The sequence below is a fragment of the Gopherus flavomarginatus genome, chromosome 20 (genome assembly GCF_025201925.1).
Source record: "Gopherus flavomarginatus isolate rGopFla2 chromosome 20, rGopFla2.mat.asm, whole genome shotgun sequence".
NCBI classification, from domain to species: Eukaryota; Metazoa; Chordata; order Testudines; family Testudinidae; genus Gopherus; species Gopherus flavomarginatus.
The window spans coordinates 22834988-22862707 of NC_066636.1; the positions used below are offsets into that span (position 1 = coordinate 22834988).

The window sequence follows — 27720 nt, forward strand, 5'->3', positions numbered from 1 at the left end:
GTGCATTTGATTCTCTTTCTCCCTCCCCCACCACCTTCCTAACTGAAATACTTTGCACTTGGCTTTATTGAATTTCACTTGTTGCTGAATTCAGACCAATTCTCCAATTTGCCACAGTCATTTTGAATTCTAATTGTCCTCCACAGTGCTTGCAATTCTCCGCTTGGTGTCATCTGCAAATTTTATAAGCACACTCTCCATTCACTTATCCAAGTCACTAAGGAAAATAATGACTAGTACCAGTCCCAGTACTGGCCCATGTGGCACCCCCCCCTCCCATATGCCCTCCCATTCTGACAGTGAACCATTGATTACCTTCAATCCATAACATTTTTGCTCTGTTCAAGGAAAGAGTTGGTTAGATTAGAATTTAAACAGCCCCTGATAAAGGGCTGTGTTCTAGTGGTTTGTGCTAGTCATTGGGGTACCTAGTCTTGAATCCCAGCTCTCCAGCTGACTCACTGGGCGAGTGAAGTGTTCTGAGATCTAATGACTCAGAAGCACTACGTTATTGCTAGTACAAGGATCCTTGTGTCAGGTCCTCAGCAGGTGTGCATTTTGCATTGCTCCGCTGAAGTCAATAGAACTATGCTGACCTATGCCAGCTGGGCCCTTTGTCCATCATTTGCTCTTCACTGATTTTGATTGTCTCGACTTTCCCCAGGTAGCAGACTTCACGGTGTACGCTGCTGTCCAGAGGGTGAGTCTGTCTTGCTGTGGTGGTAGCAGTATCTGGGCAAGCCACAGCGAATGGCTGTATTGGGTTCTGCAGAGGTTTCATCCTACGTAGCTGGGCCCACTAGTGTGTGAAGGGTAAACTTTCAAGGGGCTTGGCAGGATTTCCCATCCACTTTAACGGGAGTTGGCAGCGTCGTTGTCGCCATGTCGCTCCCAGGATATATGAGACCAGGTGGGGAGGTTGTCTCTTTTATTGGACCAGACTCCATTGGTGGCAGAGATGTGCTTCCAAGCTACACCGAGCTCCTCTTCAGGAGTAGGTCTTGGGATACCCATCAGTGTGTGAGCTAAATACAAGTTGGGGCAGATTGTTAAAATGTAAGGGGTCAGGCATGTGGCAGGAGGTCCCCTGAGATGGAGCAGGCAAAAAAGGCGAGTTTATTATACAAAAGGGGGTTTGAAGGGGCCATTAAAGGTGAGGAGGTAGGTGTGTTACACGTTGTTGACCTGGACTGGAGCACTGCATGATTTGCACCTCTAGGCTGTGGTTTGCAAAGGGCCCTAAGGGAGTTAGACACCTGCAGTGAGATTTTCAAAAGGTATTTATATACCTAATAATGCAGAAAGGTGTCTACTAGGTGTCAACATTTTGAAAATCCTATCTGCATTTTTAGGCTCCTAAATACCTTTGAAAATCCAACCCAAACTTCCATTGACTTAGGCCCCTTTAAAAATCCAGGTTGTAATGGTTGGAGGGCAACATTTTCAAAGGCACCTAATGACTTAGGTGGTCCCCACTAGGACTTGTGCTGCTGACATTAACAGTGAAGTCCTGACCCTGCTGAAGCCAAAGGAGCCAGGATTTCACTCCATCCTCTAACCTTGAAGGCTTGGCTAAGTCCCGCTGCCAGTCGATGGGAGTCCTGCTCCTACGTCGCGTAGGTGCTTTTGAAAACCCCAGAGTCTAACACACAATGCCTAGCTCAGGGTCGGCCCATCAGCGGTGGAGGGATCGTTTTGCCCACATGCAAACCCTGGATGGCCCCACAGCAGCTGCTACATAGCTACTGATAACACAGCCTCTTAGCCAGTCCCATGTGTGGAGGCGGCAGAACAGGAGTTGGAACTGAGGTGAACATGCAGAAGTTTGTTGGGCTTGGCGTACAGATCTCCACCAGCCTTGAAGGAGTTACAGGGGAAGCACTCAGCACTTGGCAGGATCTGGCCCTTCGCCTGCCTTTGCTTTGCCATTCTGAGTCCAGCAGCCCCATCAAACAGGGGCATGAACTGTACTATTTAGGCACCTGTCCCTTTGGAGCATTACTTTTCCTGATGGAATAAGAGCCCTTTGCAGCCCTTGTTCCCTGACGGCTTTGTCAGTGATGAATGGCGAGGCAGATTGATTGCTGAGTAACAATCCTTTGCATGTGTCCTTGCTAGAGCAAGGCAGGGAAGCTGGGGTTTATTGCCCAGCTTATGAATGTTATAACCAACCGTCTTGCTCTGCTTCTCAGCCTCCTTCTGTCAAGAGGAAGAAAATCAACCCGTCCTTCATCTCGACCATCTACACGGAGGTAAGAGGTCCAATCCTGCCACACTGAACCCCTGTGGTGCTCAAGGGACAATGAGCCCTACTGGCAGCTGAATGCCCCCTTCCCCATGCCCCACCAGAGTGGCCACTAACCTCAGGGCAAAATGGCTAGTCTTGTTCCCGTGACCTCACTCCCTGCAGTGGGGAGAGGGAGGGAGCGTTTACCCCTCCTCCAGCTCTTCAAAGGGAAGGAAAGAGGAAAATTCCACATAGGTGTGGGCCAGTGGTTGAAATTAGGGGAGGTGTCCGCATTTACAGGCGGTTGTCAGGACCAATGAGATATATAAAAGAGATATGAATAAAGTAAATGTTTTGTTAGGATTATGCAAATTTAACATAAGAATAATGCAAGTTACACCAAACACATAACAGGTCTAGATTTCTAAAAATATATACATTTTAAAAAAAAGTATTTAATTTAAATTGACTTTTGAAAAGTAAGCCATCATGGAGTAAGAGGAAAGTCCTCTCATGGATCAGTAACTGGTTAAATGATGGGAAACAAAGGGTAGGAATAAATTATCAGTTGTCAGAATGGAGAGAGTTAAATAGTGGTATTCCTGAGGGGTCGGTACTGGGACTATTACTGTTCAACATATTCATAAATGATCTGGAAAAATGGGTAAACTGTGAGGTGGCAAAATTTGCAGATGATACAAAACTATTCAAGATAGTTAAGTCCCAGGCAGACTACGAAGAATTACAAAGGGATCTCATAAAACTGGGTGACTGGGCAAGAAAAATGGCAGATGAAATTTAATGATGATAAATGCAAAGTAATGCACATTGGAAAACAATCTCAACTATACATACAAAATGATAGCACCTGAATTAGCTGTTAACACTCATGAAAGATCTTGGAGTCATTGTGGATAGTTCTCTGAAAACATCCGCTCAATGTGCAGCAGCAGTCACAAAAGCAAACGATGTTGGGAATCATTAAGAAAGGGATAGATAAGACAGAAAATATCATATTGCCTCTATATTAATCCATGGTACGTGCACACCTTGAAGAGTGTGTGCAGATCTGGTCACCCATCCTAAAAAATATATATTGGAATTGGAAAAGGTACAGAGATGGGCAACTAAAATGATTAGGGGTATGAAACAGGAGGAGAGATTAAAATGACTGGGAATTTTAAGCTTAGAAAAGAGATGACTAATGGGGATATGATAGAGGTCTACAAAATCTTGACTGGTGCAAAGAAAGTGAATGAGGAAATTTTATTTAATCCTTCACATAACACAAGAACTAGCAGTCACCCAATGAAATTAATAGGCAGCAGGTTTTAAAAAAACTAAAAGAAGTACTTCTCCACACAATATAAAGTCAACCCAGGGAACTCTTTGCCAGGGGATGCTGTGAAGACCAAAACTATAACAGGATTATAAAAAGAACTAGATAAATTCCTGGAGAACAGGTCCATCTATGGCTATTAGCCAGGATGGGGATGGATGCAATACCATGCTCTGAGTGTCCCTAGCCTGTTTGCCAGAAGCTGGGAATGGGCAACAGGGGATGGTCACTTGATGATTACCTGTTCTGTTCATTCCCTCTGAAGCACCTGGCCTTGACCACTGTTGTAAGACAGGATACTGGGCTATATGGACCATTGGTCTGACCCAGTATGACCATTCTTATGTAAAAATTAATAATAATAAAAATGTTTAGTACAGAAACTCCCCAACATAATGACCTCCCAAGATAACAACAATGTGAGATAACAACCTTGGCAAATAATGCATTTAAAAAATCTTGGCCTACTAGGAAACATTTATTTAAGTTTCCATTCCCAGTCACAAATCTAGCATTCTGGAGCAAAGTGACTAAAATATAGTCCAACAAACAAATGTTTATTTAACATGCCCCTGACTTTTCCCTCCACCGCACTCCATTCACTGCTGGTGTCCTTGGTCAGTGGAGATTCAGAGTTCAGAGGTGCTTTCACGGGAGTACATCTGCCAGGTGGGGGACAAGAAGGCACCTTGCTTGTTCCTCCAGCTGCTCACTGTTCGCTGTGGCCACGTCTGGTCGTTGTGCCACCGTTCACTCCACCGCTCTGTTGCCAATGGCCCTGCGCAGTCACCTTCTGCTGCCACCTGCCACTGTGACCTCTGTGAGTTGGTCTCGTGAGGTTCCAGCAGCTCTCAGTGATTTCAGCTGAGCTCTCAGTGCGGGAACCTCGCTCACTGCTAGTGCAGTCTGGGCTGTCTCTTACACAAAAACACTGTCCCCACAGGAACACTGTCCCCACCACAGGACTAAGCACTTAGACCCGATTGTCAGTGATTTCAGCTGCAGTGGTTGCTTAACAGAACAGAAGATTATCTATGGAGCCTAATCAGCTCTGTCTTTAAACAGTGGAGAGGGACAGGTCCCCACCCTCTCTCTTGATGCCTTCAAATCATCACAGGTTAAGTACAGTTCTACTGCCCTTTACTCATACAATAAGAACAACATTACATCCCTCATTCCCCCCACATTCAAGTGGTTTGTAACCCAACCCCAGCCAAAATCTATCACTTGGACAACACAGCTCTGTTTGCTGGATACCTAGGTGGATTAGATTTGAATGTAAATATAAACTGACCCTGAAGCCTTTCCCCGCACCCGTCACTATCTGTCAGGGAGAGCTCATTTAGACTTTGCTTACAAATCATCATTTGAAATTATTAGGTTGGCCAACACCACCGAAATGAATGCACTGACATCATAAAAAACAACAGCTGTATAAGGAATTAAGGAAGCTAGTCTATGTTCATACTTTTCAAATCTATTATACTTTTTCAGATACACATATTTTATCATACACTCTATAAGCTTTTAAAGTGTGTATTAATGTTTCAGTTTAAATTCAGATTTCCAAACAGTCACTAAATTGGTATGTAACTAGCTCACAAAACTTGGGGGGGTGTTGGGGAAATTCAGGGGGAGTGTACACCCCCCCTGGGATGGGTGTAGGGAAATCACTGGTGTGGGCCAGATCCCTGCTGGTGTAAACCAGCTGTAATTCCATTACAGCTTCTGGCACCCTAGTTTCAGTTGGCTCAGATTCTCGCCTGGTGTCAACAGCTGGCATAAGTCAGCATGGATTGCATCTAAAGATCTGGCCCCATATGCTTATTTCTCCTGCCTGAGGCCTGATTCTTCCACTGCTGGGCATTAGCAGCTTCCACTAGCTCCACGGACAGTGACTCCTCTCCGGCTGCAGCTCCATTTCAAAGCAGTGTGAGGCTGTCTTGCAGGCGCAGTCTGACCCTGTTCTTTCAAAGCAACTACTGAGGTTCTTATTACCTGCAGCCTGTTCTCCAGGGCTCTGTCCCTTCCACCAGGCAAGCCAGCTAACGTGGGCTAATGCTTGCAGCAAGCAGTCATGCTTTCGAAGCCAAAGCCATGTTGAACAGCCTGCTAATTATAAAGCAAATGACGCAAGAACAGAATCATCAGTCTTGCGTCACCCGCTTGCTGCCAGATACCAATGAATGTCTCTTTGTTAAAATTCAGGGCCAGGGTCCCCACCTACTGTACATCAGCTCCAGTTTCCTTTTCACAGACCTACTGGGCTCATCTCCCATCCAAACACTGTCCTTGTCACTCCCCATCACTGCTTGATTTTTGACGTGGCTAATTTCCTTGCAAAAATTCTTATCCAGCCTCATGGACCTGTCTTCCATGCGCTGCCCCTCCCCGGGATTGTAAAATCAGTAGATTTGGTGCCTCTGGAGTTTGTGTTTAAAGTGATTTCCTGTTGAAGCACATTCAGGGTGGTTGGCTTTTTTGTAGGTTCAAGAAGCCCCTTCCAAACCCAGGCGTCCTCAAATGCAGCGTCCATCTTCACCTAATCCTGGGCATCTGTATTCATAGCTTCCGCAGCCCCTCGCTGCAGGACACCACCTTCCTTTCTTTAAAGGCCTTTTCCCCGTGGAGCGAGCTCCTTGCTGATGGACAGACCTTCACCTGTGCAGATAAGCACAGCTTTGATCAGTGCTGCTTGGATGCACAAGACTTTGGTGTTTTTTATCTCATTGCACTCAGAGCGGAAATATCACAATAACAGCGTCTTCATTCATATTGGGCAGTCCCAGGCCAAACCATGAAGGCTCACTGAAAACAAATAAACCAAGGGAGCAGAGAACATACCTGAACTTGTCTTTCACTGGGAAAGATTGTTTGAGAAGGTTTGATATGGAAAGATGGTTGATTTGGGGGTATTTATTTTGTTAATTTCAGCTGGTTCAACACTCCTGTGCCATTTGCACACACACGTATATAGATTTAACTGTAAGCAATAGGCATTGTGGGTTAATTACCTTATTTATAGCTTTAAAATATAGCTAAGCAGGACAGCTGTAGGGTGTAACTCTCACCTTAATGCTAGTGTAAATCGGGGGTAACTCCACTGAAATCAACTGGGCCAGACACACTGGTGTAAATCAAGGGAGCTCCAAGTTACAGCTGTGTCAAACCAGGATAAGTGAGAGGAGATTCAGCCCCTACTCTTCAGGGAGGTGTCTAAGGGGCAGGGAACGGCACTGGAATTTGATGTTCTAAGTTTTGGTGACTGAGTTTTATAAGAGCCCAGCCCCAGGTCTCACATCATTCTGAGGAAGTTGATGACTATTACCAATTGTTTTGTTTTATACAAGGGGTGCCCAGTGTCTTGTTAGAGTGACCAAGAGTCAAACTGACTAGAAACAAAAGTGAAATGGACCACCAGGTTTGTCCTGACTGAGAGAAATGCAAACCGGCAGAATAGAGAGAATCAAGAAGTTTTGAACCTTCCCGTGACTTCCCACACTTGTGGGGGTGATGGCTTTGGGCTGCTCTTAATGATCTGAATCCTGGGTCAGGATATTCCCCTCCAGTTGCACCCTGTGATGCATGAATTAGAATCACTAACAGGAAGCTGTATTGAGAGCCCTGAGCGAGGACTTTCCATGCCCGCTACAAGAAGAAAGTTCAGCAGGCCTGGGGAATTGTAGTGTCCTCGTGCTCTGCAGAATTTGTGTGTATAGAATTTCCAGCCCAGTTCCTCGACTGGTATAACCTGGCACAGCTCTAGTGACATTAATGGAGCTATGCTGATTTAGGACAGAGCTTTAGCTGGTATAATGTATTTAAAGATGTAGCTGTGGCAGGAATACCTCTTGTATTATATTATAGGTGAGGCCAAATGCCCAGGAAAAATAAATACTACTTTCTGATGAGTACATGTGGTCAAATTTCTCTGTAAATATCTATTGTGACTAATACCTAGCTTTTGTACAGCATTTTTCATCGGTTCTCAAAGCATCTGACAACTGTACCCTTTTTTCTGACTGGTTCATAAGGTTTAAATGGGATGTAAGTATTGGGCAGACTTTGTCTTGGCCCTTGGCGTGGGGGTGAATTTCAATCTCTAGACACATTTGCCATTGACATCACCAGAAATTCTGCCCAGAGGGTTTGATCTTACATCCATTGGAGTTAATGGGAAAGCTCCTGATAATGTCAGGGGGGGAGAGAGGAAGATGACCCTTTGTATACAAGCCAAGAGGTCACAGCAACAGCTCAGCCAACAGAGCTAAAAAGTAAAGCTGGTTGGGAAGTGTTTTGGATGGAAAATGCTGATTCGTTGACAACAAAACCTTTTGTGGAAATGTCCTGGTGTTCATGAGAAGGCTTTGCAGATGCAGTGTGGGGAAAGATAGTAAGACCTCAGGTTAGGCAGTAGGCTGGGGCTCCGGGGAGGGCATTCACGTGGCATGTGGAAAACCCAGGTTGAAGTCCCCATTCCAAATCCAAGCAGAGCAGGGCTTTGATCCTTCATTTTCCACCGAGTAGGTCAGAGCTATGCTGTATCTAGCTTTTTGCAAAGAGGAATTCTCATTTTCCGGCCAGCCCTATTAAGTGGACGGATTCTCTAGAGCAGCAGTTCTCAACCCATGGCCCATATCTGCTTGCAGCCCAATCAGCCCCAGCTGCAGCCCATGTGACATCCTCAGGGCCGTACAGGTATTATATTTATTGTGTGGGTGCAGCCTACATAACACAGAGAGAGCTGCCTATGTGGCCCATAATGACAAATAAGTTGAAAACCACTGCACTAGAGCAATCCCAATGGGTCCTTCTTTTGCTGCCTATAAGTAGAAGCAGACATAACATAGCCCGATCTATGGATTGTGTATTGATTATATTGATAAAAGCAATTACTTAAAAATTACTAGAGGGTTGACAGGCCCCAAATCAGGACCAGTGTTATTAAAATTACTGTTCCCTTGGGAACCCTGCTGTGCACAGTTGTGACACTCACACTTTAGGAACCCTTCGGTATCAATGAGTTATCACAAATACATTTAGCAAAGTCACAAACACTCGAAGCCTGCAAGGTAGGTAGAGACAATGCTGAATGTCCATTGGAACATCCATATATTTGCACCATCCCTTGCAGACCAACCTGAAATGTTAGTCATCGTCTTCCCCCTCATCTTCCCCCTCATCACCAGTGGCCATCAGCCGGGCACCTCCCCACAGCTGCATCTCTCTCCTCCTGCCCACAGGCTGGGATACAATCTTTATAATACAATATGCTGATGCCACTCTGTCTAATGCCTGTTCAGTAGGGTTTCTCCCCTCTTCTGTGTTTGTGTTTCCTCACCCTGCTAATTTTAGGGTGTCCTATAGGTTAGTATATTAATGAGCTCACCTTTTCGTCAATTGGTTACTCTGGTACCCGTGTGGTCAGACATTTGTAGATATTCTATCCAAAAGTCGGTGTTAGCTCATGTTCCTGTGGTTGGCTGGTGTTGTTATGGACAAATTCCTCCCTTACACATTCTATTCCCAGTTCTCCAAAACTTAGAGGTGGCTATTGGGCCATTTATCTGTGCCAAAGTTCATAGGCTGCAAGCCTCATGCTAACTGCTGAAGCCAGTGTCTTACAGGAGACAGGCCTGTGGGGTCGTTGCATTACTGCTGAATAAAATAAATGCTAAAGCTTGTTCTATGGGCTATAGACAGAAATTGAAGTCCTATTGCAGCCTGGCATTGAGGCTGATTCTTTTCTTACTGGGGAGTGTAGCGAGGCGGTGGGATCCCCCACAGCCCCGCTGAGGGAAAGCCCTTCCCCAACCCCGCTGTGGGCTGAACCGCTGGGTCCTGCACCTGCCCCTCAGAGGTCACGGCGCAGACCCGGAAGGTTAAAAGCTGACCTGCAGAGCTCAGTAGGAGCCCAGACACCACCGGGACCAGACGTCTACGGCCGCGGCCAGCTGAGCCTGCCTTGCGCTCGCTACCCCGAGGATGACTGGCCAAGCCTGCCTCTTGCCCGCTATCCCGAGGAAGGGCCGGGCCTGCCTCTTGCCCGCTACCCAGGGCCGGCGCTACCATTTAGGCTACCTAGGCAATGGCCTAGGGTGCCAGAATTTTTGGGGGGCGCTATTTTGCCGAGGGGGGCAGCACGCGGGTCCGATGGACTTACCGCAGTGATGCCGGTGGACGGTCTGCTGCTGGAAAGGCTTCGGTGGAGCTGCCGCAGTCATTTCGGCGGACGGTGCGCTGGTCTAAAGGCTCCGGCAGACCTACCGCAGTCATGCCGGTGGCAGGTCCACTGGAGTCTATGAGTCTTTAGACCAGTGGACCGCCCGCCGGCATCACTGCGGCAGCTCCACCGGACCCGCCGGGGGCGGCGAAATGGCCATCCGCCTAGGGCTTCAGAAACCCTGGTGCCGCTCCTGCTGCTACCCCTAGGACGACTGGCCAAGCCTGCCTCTTGCCCGCTACCCCGAGGAGCCACTGAGCCCACCCTCGAACGCGTACCCAGAGGAGCCGATGGTGGCTGAGACCGCTGGCGATGCCTCGACGACTCAGGTACCTGCCGAGGGGAGGAGTGGAAGTAGCCCGGGGGCAGCCGATCCCAGTCTGGCTGCAGCACTGCCAGAGCCAATGTCAGTGTGTTGCGGCCAGGACCCCCCTGACAGCAGCGAGTCTCTGCCGCTGCTAGGGCCCCGGGCTGGGACGCAGTGGAGTGGGAGGGCCTGCGTCCCCCCGCCACCCCTCCAAGGGTGGCAGACTCCCCCTTCCCCTGGCCTGAGGAGGCTGAAACCTGCTAATACTGACTCCGTGTTTGTTGCCCGCCCTGACCTAGGGCTGGGATTCAGACTATTGCTGCTCAGCCCTGCCTGCGGGCCTGAGCATACAGACTCAGGGTTTGTTGCCTGCCCTGACCTAGGGCCGGGCTAAAGGCAGCTTGTAGCGAGGCGGTGGGATACTCCACGGCCCCGCTGAGGGACGAACCGCGGCCGGGCCGCACTACAGGGGGTTTCAGCTTGAAATTTCAGCTCTTTGTGTTTCTAGCAAGCGGAAATAGTTTGAGGGCAACTGCTCAAATGCCACAGACTCGGGAGTCCATCAGCACCTTCGGCTCTAGTGGAAGCTGTCATGTTATCGTAACGTATATTAATAGGCTGGTTTGCATGTGGAGATAATCTGCAGTGTGCGCTGTTAAGGCTGATCCACTGGTTTGTTACATAGCCGTAAAGTTGCGCTCATGTCTTTGCACATTTCCTTCATCAAAATATAATAAGGCACACGGTAGATGTTCACTCTCCCCTCAGTTTCACAAGCTCAGGCTCTCTTGACCTGTGGATTTTTGACTGTGAGTATCAATCTGACTGTGTGCAATGTGAAGACAACAATGTCGCCTGGTAATGGTTTGTTCATAATAGCGTCTCTTCAGTGTTAACATCAGATCTTCCCAGTAATGGATGTGAACCACTCGGGGCTGAAAGGAAAGTGGGTCAGTTCTCAGCAGGTGTCGCAGATTCCCCTTTGTTTATTCACTGCCGGTTCATCGCTCCAGCTAGGTTCTAACTCTTGGAGACCGCCGGCTTCCAGCTACCGCGTGTGGGAGCATCTTAGCATTCTCTTGTCACCGGCCTCCCTTGAACTCGGCAGCTTAAACGCACTGGCCCAGCACACTGGCTCGCTGCGTGAATTTCACCACCATTGCTGCTGACATCAGTGATTAAAAATAAGGATTTACTACTTCATGCTGTGGTGTTGTAGTGGGTCAGGCCCAGGATAATAGACAAACAAGGTGGGGGAGGTAATATCTTGGACCACGTTCTGTTGGTGAGAGAGCCAAGCTTTCAAGCTAAACAGAGCTCCTCTTTGGGTAATAAAAGATATTAGCTCCCCTTGTCACTCTTTTTACTACTATGACACTTCTGAGCCATGCTTCTGTGAGCAAGGAGCTGGATATTACTGGACTTGTGGACTGCTCTGTGGGTGATGAACAAAGCCCCAAAGTTCAGACAAACATCCCTGGTCAGGAAAGAGAGCAAAGTATGGGCTTAATTTTAGGCATATGTTTAAGAATTGTCAATGTCGATGGAGCTTAATCTCATGCTTAGAGTTAAGCAAATGCATAAGTGCTTTCCTGAATCGGGGTCTACATTGCAATTATTGAGTCAATCAGCTACTGCCCTGTGCCACCACTGAAGGCATGATCATCTACGAGAGCAGATGGTGGATAAAACTTTATGGCTGCTGATGCTGTGAAAGAGGGCAGGCTGAGATTATCAACCCAGCATTTCCTGAACTGCCTCTCTTGTGAGTTGATCACATCTGAAGCAGAGTGGCTGAGACACAATGCATGCAGGCCCTGCTATGCCATTCGTAGGGTCACTTGTGCAGAGCCATGAATCCAGGGGGTGACTCTGGGGATTTCGAGTTCACTTGCACTTGCCTTATGGCTGAAAGTCCAGTGCAAAAGGACCACAAATGAACAAACAGAAACATCAGTGGGAGAAGTTGCTAGTGCTGTGATGCAACAGAGAGGGGCACCTATGTCCCTGCCCTGCAGGAAGGGGGTTGCAAAGAAATCACTAGCCAGGCTGGGAGGCTTGTGGGTTACAGGGGAGTGAATGGCGGCTGAAAAATAAATGGCCAGAGAGGCAGCTGGTGTCAACTGTTTGAGTTCTGTTGACATCAATAGAGCTATGCCGGGCTGTACTAGCCAAGTATATGGCCTGTGACCCCAGTGAAGCTAGGAATATGGCCTATTGACTGCAATGGAGTCATTAGGGTGAACAGATAGCAAGGGTGAAAAATTGGGACAGGGTGGGGGGTAGTAGGCACAAAGATAAGACAAAGCCCCAAATATTGGGACCATCCCTATAAAATGGGACATGTGGTCACCCTAGGAGCTATGCTGGGCTGTACTAGCTGGGGATATGGCCTGTGACATCAATGGAGCTACCCTCCTTTATACTAGTTTGAAGAGCTGGGCCATAAAACAAACCTCCCTGACATGATTGCACCTCTTAGCTGAGACATAAAAGGGCTTTTGTCAAGAGCGGGGGGTTAAGCCAGAGTTCTGGTCATTATCATGATTACAGTAGCAACTACAGCCACCGGCTGAGATTGAGGGTCTGTTGTGCTAGGTTCTGCACAATAGCCTACGCCTAAAACGCTGTATTCAGACACTGCAACTTACCTCAGGAGGAAGTGGTTTTTTGACAAATTGTCACATGCTGTAAAAGGGAATTTCAAATGCTCTTTAGATTCGTTGAGAATCCGGTCACACTCGTGCGTTACGCTTCCTCGGTAAAGTAATTGTTTTAGAACCAATTGGCCTGTCTCTCATTTACACCAAGCCCTTTTTATCCCAGTGTAAAGGGGTCTTAATGCAGGTGTACTGTAATGTAGTCCCATATTAAGGCCCTTTTACCTGGCTGGTGTAAGAATCAGATCCTTTGACAACGTGACTTGATTAGAGGAAGCCCTGGTTTCAGATTGCCGCCATGCTGGGGAAGATGGTAGCGGCTGTTACAACCTTTGCATGCCTGGTGGTGCTCAGCAACTTACAAAGTAAGACAAACATTTTATGTTTTCTCTTGAAAAAGGCGCTTGCTTCATATTCCTTTTCCAGCTGTCCTGGCATTTCTCTTTATGGCTCTAAGACTGATCCTTCGCAATGGGCAGGTGCCTTTCTAATGCAAGTTCTTTTGCGGAGCTGTCGCTCCAAAACCTCTTCACCCTTTTTGGATCTGAGTTGCAGATTTGGGCTATGCGTGTGTGTGCGCCTGCTAGTGATTTGATCCTTTCTTAAACTTCCCTGCTTTGTGCTAGATAAGTTTTATCTTGGAAGGCTGGGGGTGGGGGAAGGATAGCCTGTTGTTTCCCTTTAGCGTCTGGCTATAGAAGTGACTAAGATGGTGACAATCAGAGGGAGGGAAAAATATGTTGGAACTTTTCAAAAACTTCCCATTAAAATTTCTCATCAAAATTTGAAATTCTGATCCAGTGTTTTGCTGACATTTCTTTATGAAGTGGAGCACAGCTGCCTGTTCCTTCCAAGTCACAGTTTTCTGACTCATCACAAGAACAGGCTTAGAAACTTTTTTTTGTTTTTTAAATGAAAGCCCATTTTTTCCATCACAGAGACCAAAGCCGAGTGGCGGGCAAGAGTCTTTGCATCAAAGCTGCAGAGAGATTGTACGAACTCATTAACTGTATTTAGCTGGAGAGCTGGAACTACAGATATTTCCTTACCATGCCTAGTCTTTGTTCACTGAGGTCAGTTAGAACCATGCCCATGCACCAAAGGGCAGAAACTAACCCCAGCCCACAGACTGGAAAGCTCCAGAGAAAGCTTTTGGACTATTTGAGTCTCCAAGGATCTAGAAGCTTGTCATTTTTTTATCATTGACAACATTTGTTCCTGTACACACTGAATTAAGGCCATCAAAACCCACACTTCTGGTCAGAAAGGGTTGTTTTTTCCTCCTGTGTACAGCACTACAGTGATCAGGGGAATCAGACAGGGGTTTTGCTCTACTTACTCCGAAATAGGGATTCTGTTGTTGTCAACTCTTGTAAGTTTGTTGCAAGTCTTGGTGTTTTTCTAAAAATTCCCAGCTGCTGGAGCCCTGTGATTATGTGAGAATCTCACTTTTTTAAAGAAAATTAAAGCTAAGTTTCTAGCCCTTGTGGTTGTGGAGAACAACTTGAAAACATGATCCATAAACATTCAAAACCCAGCAGACACATAAAGATCCCCAAATTAATATTTTAAAAAATACAATCTCATGCGTGAAGGACCTTCTTCGTGATTTAGGGAGAAGAAGGGTTGGCAATATGGCGGCGGTGGAGGTGGGGTGCAACAAGTTGTAAGTTGCACTTTTTAGAGGCATGTCAGTGCCTTCAATGCTGGTGTAAAGGCTGGTGTATTTATTAATCCTTATGTCATCCATTACATGCCTATGGCAATCACACAGTGTTTGTGGTTGCCCCCACCCTCCAATAATGGCCTTTTATGGTAGTTCTGTGTACGGGAGAAGATGGCCCAACTTAGTAAGTTGAGCTGAAACAGCAAAAACCACTCTGTCTCATCATCACGCAGCAGCTTACAACACAGCAGCAATGGTGAAGCACATACAGCAAATCGAGAAACCATAAAGTGGTAAAAGGAACTGAACTTCCCCCAGGGTCAGCAGCAGTCATGTGTAGGGTGTTTTGCTTGATCCAAGCAAGAAGCAAAAACAATCACCCCTAGCTCTTCTCACCTATGGATTTCAATGTGCTTTTTAAAGGTGGTTGGTACTGTTGTCTCCATTTCACAGTGGGAGAAACTGAGGCACAGAGAAGGGAAATAACTTCTCCTAGCAGGACAGTCAGGAATATAAGCCAGGTCTCCTGAATCGGAGTCCAGTGCTCTAGCCACTAGGCAATACTTCCTCCAGTGAATAGAGCACACTCTGTTTGCTAAATTATCAGTTCAAAAGGTCTAACTTATAAATATGCATGTGTTTAACACACCTGATGTGTGTGTATGTCTGTCCTCTCCCACTCTGGTGCTGGTGGGGTAACAATCTACTATTACTACCAGCTAATGGAGTTAGTTACTCCTTTAGCTCAAGTGTGAGACATCGGTTCTGACTGCTGATAATCCCTGACCCTAAAGATGACCCCTGCTGGATTCACTACCGGTGTCACTCATGAAGATGCTCTTTCCATGATTTAAAAAAAACCAAACAACTCCCTCAAAAGACGAAATGGCCTCTGAGAAATGATGGGGCAGGAAGTGGGTCAGCATAAAGCAGCCTCTCCTGCTAATTCCGGGAGATTTCTAGATGGGGTCAGTGGGTGGAACAGGAAATGTAAAGGGTGAGACCATTGTATGTTGGTTATTGACTAGGACCCCAGAGAACAAATTAGGGGCAGGAGAGGAATTAAAAATGGGTGCAATCTGTTGGAGAAAAATTTAGTTCTCACTTTTTGGTTGGGTGCAGCAGAGTCAGATACTTTATTTTCTCAAGCAATTGCATAGAAGGAGGGAGTGCGCTAGGACACAGGGTTTCCCTCCTAGGCAGGTCTCTCTACAGGTAAACAATTCCAGCAGCATGTATACTTTGTTACATACAATAATAAGCAACATCTGCATTTCGTTTATACATAGGTCATCCTGATATCTTATTTTTCTCACTTCTGTTTAGATGCCAGTTTACATTCCTCATTATCAACATAAGGTCGCAACAACTTCTCACACATTTCTTTCCCACTTGCCTCACACAATCCTCACTTCTACAAATCTCGTGTTATTAGGGTTACAGCTAGCCTGACTCTTGCTAACAGAGACTGTCATGCATTAAGATCCCCTACAAATCCCTGTCAGTTCTTTCTCTACTTCCACACACCCCCTCCCCTTTTGTACTTCTAGTACAAAAAATATTTTCAAACCTCCATTTGCATTAAACCTTGGATATCAGATTCTATGTCAGATGTTTCAACCTTAGGGGTTTTAATTGGATGTAATGACAATGCATCATTAGCATGGGCATGAAAGGTATTACTATTATTATTACGTCTTTTACAACAAAAACAACATAATACTAAACTAAATAACAATAATACAAAAATCAACATTCCCATAATAATAATATGATGGGGTTGTTGTACAGTTTTAGTCACAAAGCACAATACATCATACTTAGTACATAAAGTAAATACTCTATAAGCTATATAAAAGGCATTCTTTTCAACTTGATATATATTTTGAAGCATATGAATTTTCCCTTGTACTTCAGAGATTCTTTGAACCTCTGGTAAAAATGAAAGCAAATCTTTGAAATTGATCAGGCACTACTCTAGTCCAATTAAAAGGTATCTGGAACCTAAGGGCTACTTGTAAAATTCTATCTGCAGACCAGTAAATAATGTGATTGCCTGCAGCAGTAGTGAGATTAATATGTATATCTCGCAACATGGTGGTTTCAACATACACACAGCTATCATTAGCTTCAAAAAGTAGGTGTCCTATCAGGGTAGTTCCTTGTCCCCTACCCTCCCAGCAAATGTTGTGAACAGTGACAACTTCCCCTGGCTTCAGTTTACAGATACACTGAAGCTGTGGGGGTTCTAACAACCAAAATGTCCATTGACTACCTATTCCTATCCAAATGTCAGGTGTTATTCTAAGGGCACTGACTATTAATCAGTTAGGCATACCAGGGGTCTAATCTCCCAGATGTCATGGTGAATCATCCAGTCCCACATGCATCCTCCCCATGGATCGGGCAGGATTTGGTATGTGGGAGCGCACATCCCTCTAACCGGTCCATATGCTTGGGAGGAGCACTGTGAATGTCCACACTTCCACCCAAGTCTCCAAGTATGTCTCCATGGCCACAGATCAGATGGTACTCCTGATGTGTCTGTAAGGGCAATGGGCTATGCCTGGTGCTCAAGATCATTCCGAATGTCCATCAGCTGGTCATTCAGGAAATCTTGAATTTCTGAACATGCCAGATCCCACTGCAATGCCTTCCCAGCCTCAGCGATATTCAATACCATCTCTGTCAGCAACTTCTGGGTCACAGAACTAAGGGCGGAAATGACATGTAACTCACCAACTCCAGCCTGTACTTGGGTTAGCTGTGCCCCAGAAATAAGGCCAGTGGCCTTCTCTAATTGGCCCAATTTCTCATCATGTTCTTGGCTTTTAAAAATATTCCAAATTGCTGCTGCACTATTGGCCTCATCCCATAGGGATCCAGTCAAGTCCCTCTTTTTCTAGAGGAAATAACCCAGGCCCTCTGTTATGCTAATCTAATGGCAGCTCCCTGTGAGCAATTTGGGTATGGAGAGATGATCTGGAAACTAGATAAGGGCAATGTAAATTTGACAGTCCCTAGTGTTGTATTAATCACAGTCCATCGATATCCTAATACATCTCTCTTTGGTGTAGGACTATACTACATCTGTTGGTTGTATACCTTTATATACTTCCAAGAGGCATTAATATTAATGGCATAAGAGGGAGTGTATTGCAATAGGTACAGGTAACATTATTAGTCACTGGAATAATTTCTATACAGGTGAAATTTCCAGTGGCAAAACAAACTCTTTGGGTATTTGTTTGATTATTCACTAATTGGGTGACCAAATAACAATAAGGTCCTCTTTCATGTAACACATTGCAAACTCCAGGAACAGCCATCATATCTACTTCACTATGGAACCCATCAATTTCCATTACAGATTCTTGGGGTTCATTTGTAGTGATATCATAGATTTCTATTTCCACTGATCCATTCTTTTTCCACTCAATTGTTCGCTTATATGGGATATCCTGAACTTAAAAAAAAAAATCCTAACAATCTTTAAATAAATCAGAGCGTGAAGGCCTTGGCCATTGGTTTTATCAGATAGATGGCATATTCTGTATTTGGATGTATTACAGGGGTAATAGTGCAATGGAGGACATGGCAGGGGTAGTGGCAACAAGATGCCTTTGATACTCGTCATTTAAAATCCAATTAGGGAGGGCCACAAATGCTGAAGGATTTATTGAGACCACAGGATGCAGCCTGTAGAATAAACCCCAACATCCAATCAATACCACATTCCCAAGCATGGGTCCCACAGATTTCTTCCCGCCAGTGTATAATTCTTTGTTTTTTTCACCAGGGTCAGTTCTTAATATCTTTTGTAGTCAGGAATCTCTGGACTTTGATGGTTTCAATGGAGCAAGTGTTCCTTCTTTTTTTCCTGAAACAGTCATGGTTCAGCATCATACAGAGGAGAGGTTACCAGCACATCACCCTGTAATGGTTTTGCTTCTTCTAGAAAAATCCAAAGGCACAGTAGGTCTGTCAGTGGACAAGAGAGAGGTTACTAGCACTTCACCTTGTCCTTTTTCCCTGCTGTCCAGAAGGCACAACAGAGCTAGAAGGAGAAATAGGCTAATCATTAGTAGGAGAATCCTCCCGAGAAGGAGGGGTGTTTTTGCAGTGAGAAGCATGGGTCCAAGCAGTCAGTCCTTGGCACTTCACAGATGTGTTGGCCCTTATTAAGTCCTGCTAACTACCTTTCCAGCATGGAGCCGAAGCAGTCTTTCGTTGGTGGACCTTATGTAGACTCAGTTTCTTGGTTTCAATGAATGACAGGGCTGATAGGGTCTTCTGGGTAGCACTTCTTTTACCTGTGAGAAAAGAAACCTAACACATTTCATTAATGCCTAGCAGTGTTTTGCAGATCTCATAGCTGCTTGAGCACATTCAAGCCCCCCCTTTTCTTGATTGTCAGCCAAGCCTTAGCTGTGAGCAGTGTCCTTGAATGGGGCCAGCATCTTATCTTTGGACTGAGCTTGCTAGCTATTTTTTTCCCCAGTCAATTTGTTCTGTTCTTTTTCCTTCTCCTCTTCTTGGCTTCTTTTAACCTACAAAGGAAACTTGCACTCTTTACTCATACACCTTTTCCCAGCAATGAGCACGTACACATTGCCATTATACAGTACATTAGTCTTATTATTCAATTATGCCACATATACCCTTCCATTAATATAAATTTATTACAGAGCTTTGGAGCAACAAGCCAGGACAAGCACACCCACTTTGAGAAGTCCACTCAGTACAACCTCTGGAGTCCAATAGCTTCCCATCCTCCCCAACCCTCTGGCTGGAAATCTGAGATAGCCAGAAGGATCCCATATACAATATGGGGAGTGGGTTAACTTTTCATGTCCTTGCTTCCAGAGACTGTTGGAATGCAAATTTAACAACAATTTTTCACTTAAAAGATCTGGCCAGTTAAGCTCCTTTTTCTTACTTAAGCAAATGTATTAGACTTTAGTATATCACATTTTCCTGATTTATCCAAACACTGTATTTCAAGTTGAATAAAACAAGTATTTGCATTTTGATTTAACCCTTCTGTTTGATTTTAAACTAGACTATCCTATGAAACTATTAAACACAACAATTCTGGCCACGAGACACACACCACAAGACAGCACTTAGAACACAAAACATGATTCCTATTGTGCCAGTAAATGCATGGTACGTTAAATGCTGTTCAGCTGGCATCAGTTTTCTCTGATTATCTGAAAGACAAAAATAACGGAGCTCTACCCCTTCTGGGCAGTCAGCCTTTGCTTAAAATATACAAATACCCTTGTTGATTTCAGGCAAAACAGAGGAAATACCCCATATTTTCTTGTATTTATTTCATAGGCAGCCCAGGTTTCAGTGGCTCCTACCTTATCAGTGAGACAATTTGCATTAATAGAGATGCTTTCTGGCTTACTTCTGGATCCAAAGCTATTCACAGCTTAAAGATTCTTACTTAAAAAGGGACAATTAACTTTACCAGAATTTTGATTGTCTTTTTACTTCTAACTCCTGCTTTCAAATACACAATGATCTGAAAGAAAACACTACTTATTGTAGCCCTTTAGAGTCTAATAGGATTTTAATTAAATAGCACTGTATACATTTCTTTAGCTAATTTGACTAAATTGTTCATAGCCAAATAATTGCAATCAAGTAATTTCTTTGCCTGAATTTATTTACAAACATTTCAAAGACAGCAAGAACTTTCCTCTTTAGCAATTTTACAAAGTTCAACTGCTGTTCCCTCCAGCAACTACAGAGTTAACTTCTTACTCTTTCCTTAAATCACTTGCTTGTTTCTCAGTGGCCTCTTTTATCAACTCAAATCACCATTTCAAGTATTGTCCTGGGTATTTGAAATCCCCCTGCTTATACTTACTTACTCCTTCCACTATGCCCTCAAAATTTCCAACCTGTTTTCCAATCTATCTGTTGCCTGCCCGTTTGGGCCCAATCCTGTTTTCCTCGCTGAACCATCCCTTCCATGGGCACCGGCTTGTTCCACTACCAATTTAGCTAGGAGGATGGGCTTCTCAACTAGCCCCCACCCTTCCTGGTCTCTTCCCTTAAACATTCTTACTCACAAGGCTACCCGAGTCCTCCCTCGTGTGGCTTGCCACCTGGGCAAAAACGCATGGCCCATTGATGTTTAACTATTCAATTTCCTTTTGTGGCAAACACATGGCTGCTACTGCTCCTGCTGCTTCCAGATCTTCTTGTAGCCCATCTGGGTCAGGAATCCACTCCTTAGAGCTGTCCTTGTCCTCCAGCTGCACGATTAACTGTGCCTTGGTGAACTTCCCAATGCATAACCCTCTCTTTGTGCACAGGATCACAATGTCCTTCTGAAGGAGATGGTGATAGGCCATCACTTCACCGTTCCCAACTTGCTTTGGACTCACAGGCCTGTATGCTCTTAGCTCCCCCATGGTTTCCAGGAAGAACCCCTAGTGTGCCAGCCCTTCTCGAGGTTACCACTTCTTTGTAAGGGTTGAGCTGCAGACTCCTCCACCCCGAGACTGCTCCTGCAATCTCCAGGGGAACCCTGCTCCTGCAAAAGTCCTTCTTTCTCCCAGGGTAGAGCGGCAAGCTCCTCCACCCCTAAGACTGCTCGCTGCAGTCCTTGGGGACCCCGTTACTCCAACAGTCCTTCTCGCTGATCACACACTCCCAGAGGTTAATCGCCCCCAGAAACTATCCCTCTCTGAGCCTGGTCCTTGGTATCCTCCCTTTGTTTTACTGTTCCCCAGTCACTTACTGCAAGAATCGCCATTCACAGGGTGCAGTACATCCCACCACTGCCACCAGTTGTCACAGAGTCCCTGAGCGATGCTCTGGACCTGCTCCCCACAAAGCACAAATGGTTAAATTTTGACAGGTCCCTGAGGACCGGTACTTGCTTAGCCAGTGCTTCCTTTTCTGCCTGGAAGTCCTGTCTCAAGGCCTGCAACTTGCCCTGGGCATAGGTTTGAGTTGCTGCCTGGTTCATGATCTGTGCTCTTAATTGCTCAATTCTAGTTATCGAGTACACATCTCTTCCCTTTTCTCCAACTTCTCTATTGCCCAGTCCTGCTTCGACTGGAGTAGATCCACCTGCCACCCTTCCTGGTCAACCAGGGTGGAGAGAGGAATGCTAAATCCCTCTTCAGTTCTCAGACTTACTGCTGTTGAGAGTGGGCACACCTTTAATCATGCAGTCCTCAACATATAACACCAACAGTACCAGGCAAAGCAAACATAAAATAACAAGGATAAAACAAATAGATGGTGTGCATTCTTCAGGGCTCCCCCCGCCTCAATTGCCCACCAAACTGTGACAAATTTCTGTCACCAGTCTATCCTTCATGTCAGGTGATCAGGCTGACACTGCAGCATAGTTGGGAGAAGATAAAGAAAAACACACCATTACAGCAGCATTTATACTTTGTTCCACAAGTCTAAGCCCACACTGGAAATAAAACCAATACTTTGCATTTCTGTAGCAACTTTACTTACCAAGGAACAAAGAATGCTGACTTCAACTGAATCTTACCACAACACTCTGGGAATTCACTGGGAATCGTTACACAGATGGGGAAACTGAGGCACAGAGCGAGGCAGTGACTTGCCCAAAGTCAGTGAGTTGGTGACAGTGCTGTCAGGGTATAGCCAAACTTGGCAGGATCCACCTGCTAGAGCACATGAGGAATATACTGGTGTATCAGTTAAATCTCCCCTGGCAGGAAGAATATCCTGTCCCTTCCTTGCTGCTTCATTGCAGCAGTAGCACTTTGTGGGGATTCCCCTCTGGATGAGCAACTGCTGTGCATCACGGGAGATGTAGGCTGGAGGAGAACAGGGGCATGAGGTTCTGCACTAGTCTAGGTGCCCACAGATGAAGGGAGAAACAGTCCGTTTTGATTTTCCCGTGCGCCAAAGAAATAGTTCAGCCAAAATCAACATTTTTCCTGTGGAAAACATCTTTCTTTGCAGAAACCACATTTGCCACTTAACCCCCTGCGGATATTTCTAGGACCTCGCTGCTGAAGTTATCCCAATAATTTCAACATAAGAAAGCAGCATGGCAGAATCCCGCCCCTGGAGATGAACAGCCCATGCCTGCTCTCGAATGCCAGTTTGGGGCACCGACCCCAAGAAATGGGCATCACCCTCGTGCCAGTCTCCCTGGTCTCTGCACTTTGAGGGACAAGCAGTCAGTGTCCTTTCATCTAGCTGGGCAGACCTCATTTGGCCTGCACCTCCCCCGTGACACCTGCCCCAGGGATCTCCGTTTCCTTTAGTGGTCTGTTGTCTAAATGGCATTTCTTCCCCTCCTCGCCAACATTTTCTTTGCTTCTTCTTGCTCTTTCTTTCACTTCTCCCTTTGTGGGTCACTTGTGCTAGCTCATGCCTCTGTGCAAGTTGAACCCCCAGTTAGCTCAGGCGTTAACTCTATTTCAGCCAATGTTCTAGACAATCTCTCATATGTTCATGTACCTGTTGGGTTCTGGGAAGCGGGCACCCACTCCGGCCCTGAAGGGGTTTCAGATTGCCCTGGGAGAGGGCTGCGGCAGGGATAAAAGCTGTTAGGCTGATTGGGGACGTAGCCACAACTGGGCCATGTGGCCACACCCCAATCAGGCCCCAGCTGGTCTGTGTAAAGAGGCCTGTAGAGGGAGAAGGGCCTGGCTGTGGGGAGCTGGAAACAGGGTACCTGAATGGAGCAGGGCTGGGGAAAGGCTGAGGAGCTCCAGCCTGGAAAGTCCCAGGCTGCAGCCTAGCAAAAGGCAACAGGTCCTGGGGACTGCAGAGGGCATCCCAGGGGTAGGCCAAGGCAGCGGGTCCAAACCTAACCTTGCCAGTGATGAGTGGCTGATACTGCAGTCTGCCCCAGGGTGTGGGGGCTAGACAATGACTGGCAGTAGCCTGATACTGAGGTGAGGTGGGAATAGTAGGTGGGGGTTCCCCAAGGAGGGGAGACCCTAAGACTGAGAGGTTAGTGCCAGGGGGCAGCGCCCCACATAACAGGGCACTGGGTCTGGGAGGGACACGGGGGGCCAAGCGGTAGTGGGACACTGGCCTGCAGAGGGTGCTTCAATGGCTGGAGAGCTAATTCCCAGAGACCACCAGCAGGAGGTGCTGCAGGGGTGAGTCCCACATTGCTACAGTTCATCCTCGCTGATAGCAAAGTCACAATGCTCTGCTTGCAGCAGGCCCCCTTGGACACCGGCAGGCCCTTATGCATATTATATTGTTGCTGGGAAATAAATGGTCAACAAGCTTTTTAAGTACAAATCTCAGAGTGGTTCAAGACCTAGTGGCCCCCAATCAAGGCTCTGTTTTGCTAGAGACTTATGTTACAACATAAGAATCCCTAGAGCGAGGGCTCTTTGTGGCTGTAGATCTGTGATACTGGGCCCGGACATCCCAAGGGGAAGAACAGAAGGTTAGGCCCCCAAAAAGGAGCTGCTGAACCAACTGATGGCACGGTGTATTGTTGTACTATGGGAGTATACTGAGTAAGGGCATTTGTGGAAGCTTCTAATGGTCTGAATTTGATGGTCATTATGCGCTATGTATACAGACTGTGGTTAAACTGGACTCAAGGAACGCTCCATTGTAGAACAAATCAGCATGCAGGCAGTTGGTTCCATTGCTCATGGGGGGCGGGGGGGGGCTAAATCTCATTTTGGGAGGCGCAGTCTGGAACCTGATTGTCACAAGGGCTCAAAGTCCTTCACGAAAGAGAGCGAACAGCATTATCACCATTTTACAGGGGGAAACTGACGCACAGCAAGAGGTATTTGCACTAGTTTGTCCCAGTTCACCCAACAACTAACTAGGAGTAATGTTTGTTTCTTTGCTTCCCATTGCAACCCTGATTTTTGTCTGTTGACAGCTAATGAGGCCACAGAGGTGCTGAGCAATCGGGTGAATGGGATTGTCCATGGCACAGTGTATCTGAACCCCAAACAGTCAGTCCCAGAGAAATACAAGCAGATCACCTGGTGGTTCAGGAAGTCCCTAAAGATCCTGACTAAAAAATGGGATCAGCCAGTGTCTTACCGCAATGGCTCTTTTCATAATAAACTGCGTTACCACGAGAATCACACCCTGGAAATTAACCAGCTGCAGAAGCAAGACAGCGGCACCTTCCGGATGGAAGTGGAAGACAGCCAAAGCAAGAAGTCAGATGAAGCTATCCAGCTGGACGTGTACGGTGAGTCGGGAGCAGCCTCTTTGCACAAGGGTCAGGGATGGTGAGGTTCAGGGAGCTAGAAGGGCCCCAATAATGCACCCTCCTCTCCCCACCCTGAAATGCCCACAAGGCAGCGGAAGGAGCAGGTAACAGCCTGAATGGGATGAAGAGGTTGCCAGGAAATGGGCCAGACCCTCAGCTCAGGTTCTGGGTCCAACGCACCATCACCAGAACTGCTCTATCTGGAATCTTTGTGGCTGAGGCTTTAAGGGGAGGGGTCAGGTACCAACCTTAATGACATTCCTGTTTTGGGACCTCCCACGATGGACCAAATGGGAACAGAGGCAAAAGCAGATTGCTGCCCTGCTGGCAGAAGTTGGGGTAATTGAGCCATCCAGACATCTTAGAGAAACAGCTACACACACGCCAGAAAGCAGGGGAGACCAGCTAGTGAGCACCAGGAAGGCCACTGGGGGAGGGAGAGGCTCCATAAAAGAAAGGAGTTGATAATCCGCCAGGCTAAGCCGGTAAGGGCCAGGAAGGATGGTCTTGTAGCTGAGGCTCTGGACTGGCACCCAGGAGATCTGGTTTAGTCACTTAGGCCAGTGTTGCCAAAAATGACCAGGATTTGAGATGCCCCATTTTCTGGGCACACTTTAAAGGGACCTGATTTTCAAAGTACTGAGCATCTGGGCTCTGAAAATCGGGCTCCCACAGGGGACGCAGAATTGAGGGACACACAGTCACTATTCACCTTTAAAAATCTTGCTTAAGGCCTTGGCCAGGGGGTCTCTTGGTGCTTCAGGGCGTGAGGATATGGTCATTGAGTCCTGAGAAGTGCTGGGGTGATGGAGGCTAAGCACCCAGACAGAGCCCAGGGTCACATGCACTCTGCTAGGTGAGGTGGTGGGTAGACAGGATCAGGGGGGATACACAGGGAATTTGGTACTGTTAATCTAATGTCTGTGATCCAAACGAGAGCTGCATTTCATGACCCCCAAAATATGGAAGGAAAATGATGACATCTGAAAACATTCTCTCCAATGGGAAACTTTTTTTAAATGAGATTATTCTAGTAATCTTATCAAAGGGAATGTTAAAAGGTAACTCACTCTTAAAGCAGTACCACCACACAGAAGATCTCTGAAGAGCCCTTTCTTATCAAGCTAGCAGATAAGTGTAGAACAAGATTCACTGGCTGAAAGTTGAAGCTAGAAGAAAGTTTTGTATAATTTCGTGTTTGCGTTTAACGGGGATGGAAATGAACCACTGAAGCAGCTCACCAAGGCATCTGGTGGATTCTCCATCACTTGAGGTCTCCACATCATGGTTGGACCCTCTTTCTAAATGATACACTCTCATCCAGCCACAAGTCAATGGATTGGAAGCAGGTGCCACTGGGTGAAATTGTCTGATCTGCATTACACAGGAAGTCAGACCAGATGAGCATCATTCATAGATTCCAAGGCCAGAAGGAACCATTGTGATCACCTAGCCTGACCTCCTGGATAACACAGGCTGGAGACCTGCCCCAAAACAATTCCTACAGCCGGTCTTCTAGAACAATGTCCCATCTTGATTTTAAAATGGGCAGTGATGGAGAATGCACCATGCCCCTGGGTAAATTGTTCCAATGGTCAATTACTCTCACTGTTAAAATTTTACACCTTATTTGCAGTCTGAATTTGTCTAGTTAATAGACCCTCTGTATAAAATCTATATAGGCAACACCCCCAGCTGGTATAAATCAGTTTCATTGGAGCACCACCAGTTTACATCACCTAAGGATCCAGCCCATGGTTAGATCTCTGTCAGTATTTGGCCTGTTGTTGAATTTCTCTTTTCTCTGTTTCCAGAGCCCATCCCTAAGCCCAGTGTGAAGGTCACTTCCAGGGTCAACAAAGATGGATGGTGCAAGGCCACCCTGGAGTGCATTATGGCTGCCACCCAAGTGACCTACCGCTGGTGTGAGAATGAAGAGGATTTAGTGGGCAAAAATAGCAGCACACTGGACATTGCGTTAAAGTCAGAAAGTGACGCATCTTACAAATGCATCGTCAGCAACCCCGTCAGCGAAGAGACGGGCTTCATCTATTACAGAAGCCCTTGCACATGGGATGGTAACATTCACTTTGCTTTCATTTCTCTTGCTGCGTCTATCTGGCTGTGGAGCCTAGCTATGCAGCCACTCGGGTTAGGGCTCCATTGAAGCAGGGCAGCCATGGTTTTGGTGACTCTTGAGGGAGAGTCTTGTTCTCTGGCCCCCAGTGTGTATTTTCCCCCATGGGAAATCCCTTGCTTCCTCTTCGGCAGCACTTTAGTGGCAGCTCAAAGAGGAAGAGAGGGACTGAGGGACCCGCTGCCGAAGACCCAGACATGCTGCACCTTTCCATTGGCTGCCCCAAGCACCTGCTTCCTCCGTTGGTGCCTGGAGCTGACCCTGCCCAGAGGATTAGCCACAAGGACGGTGCCATTGCGTCTGGGCACTGGGTTCCAGAGCCAGCAGTGAGGTTCTGGGTTCCTGTGTCAATAACTGAGGGATCCTCTTGGTTTTGGGGGTGTCTCGTTGGCTCATTCTGCACAGAGAGGAGAGAAATGTCATACTGGGTGACTGAAGCAGCAGGGGGGCTCTCTCTGCACCCACAGGGATCATGGGGGGGGGTGGAGCGTTCAGGCCAGGGACAGGGCTGCTTTCCCTGTGTTTTGCTGGGCATCCTGTCCTTGCTTCCCTCTCCATCGACCCCTGCTCAGCCTTGCCCGCAAAGGCTATCCCCTCCTGTGGGTATTCCATGGCAGAGGCAAAGCAGACTATGTGTATTATTGTTAATAAATAGCTGGTGTGGCCTATAAATAACAGGCTCTTGTCTTGTTTCAGAGAAAAACTCAGCTGTGCCCGTGTCCATGGCTCGGAAGATGGCCGATTCCATTCTGGCATTTGGATTTCTCCTCCTTGTCCATAACTGGGTCTAGGGCTGGGGAGTCAGGAAAACGCAACGAACTCCTCCATTGCCTCCGCCTGGTGAAACACACAAGACCAAAATGAACACCAGAAATAACAGCGTTCGACAGCCATCCACCATCTTGCCAACACACTGGGCATTAAACTAGAGACTTTCTT

General features: G+C 46.6%; 2 protein-coding genes across 2 annotated transcripts in view; both read left to right on the forward strand.

The window, feature by feature from the left end:
- Positions 1-6409, forward strand: part of LOC127038221 (natural killer cell receptor 2B4-like) — a 28082-nt gene extending 21673 nt beyond the window's left edge. The window contains 3 exon segments of the mRNA XM_050930730.1: positions 665-700; positions 2193-2252; positions 6054-6409. Of these exon segments, the coding sequence (XP_050786687.1) occupies positions 665-700; positions 2193-2252; positions 6054-6134 (177 nt within the window). The 3' untranslated portion in view covers positions 6135-6409.
- Positions 6410-12819: 6410 nt separating this feature from the next.
- Positions 12820-27720, forward strand: CD48 (CD48 molecule). Its single transcript, XM_050930743.1, has 4 exons — positions 12820-13121; positions 24303-24623; positions 26459-26722; positions 27478-27720. The coding sequence occupies exons 1-4, from the start codon at positions 13055-13057 to the stop codon at positions 27570-27572; spliced, it is 747 nt and encodes a 248-aa protein (XP_050786700.1). The 5' UTR covers positions 12820-13054; the 3' UTR covers positions 27573-27720.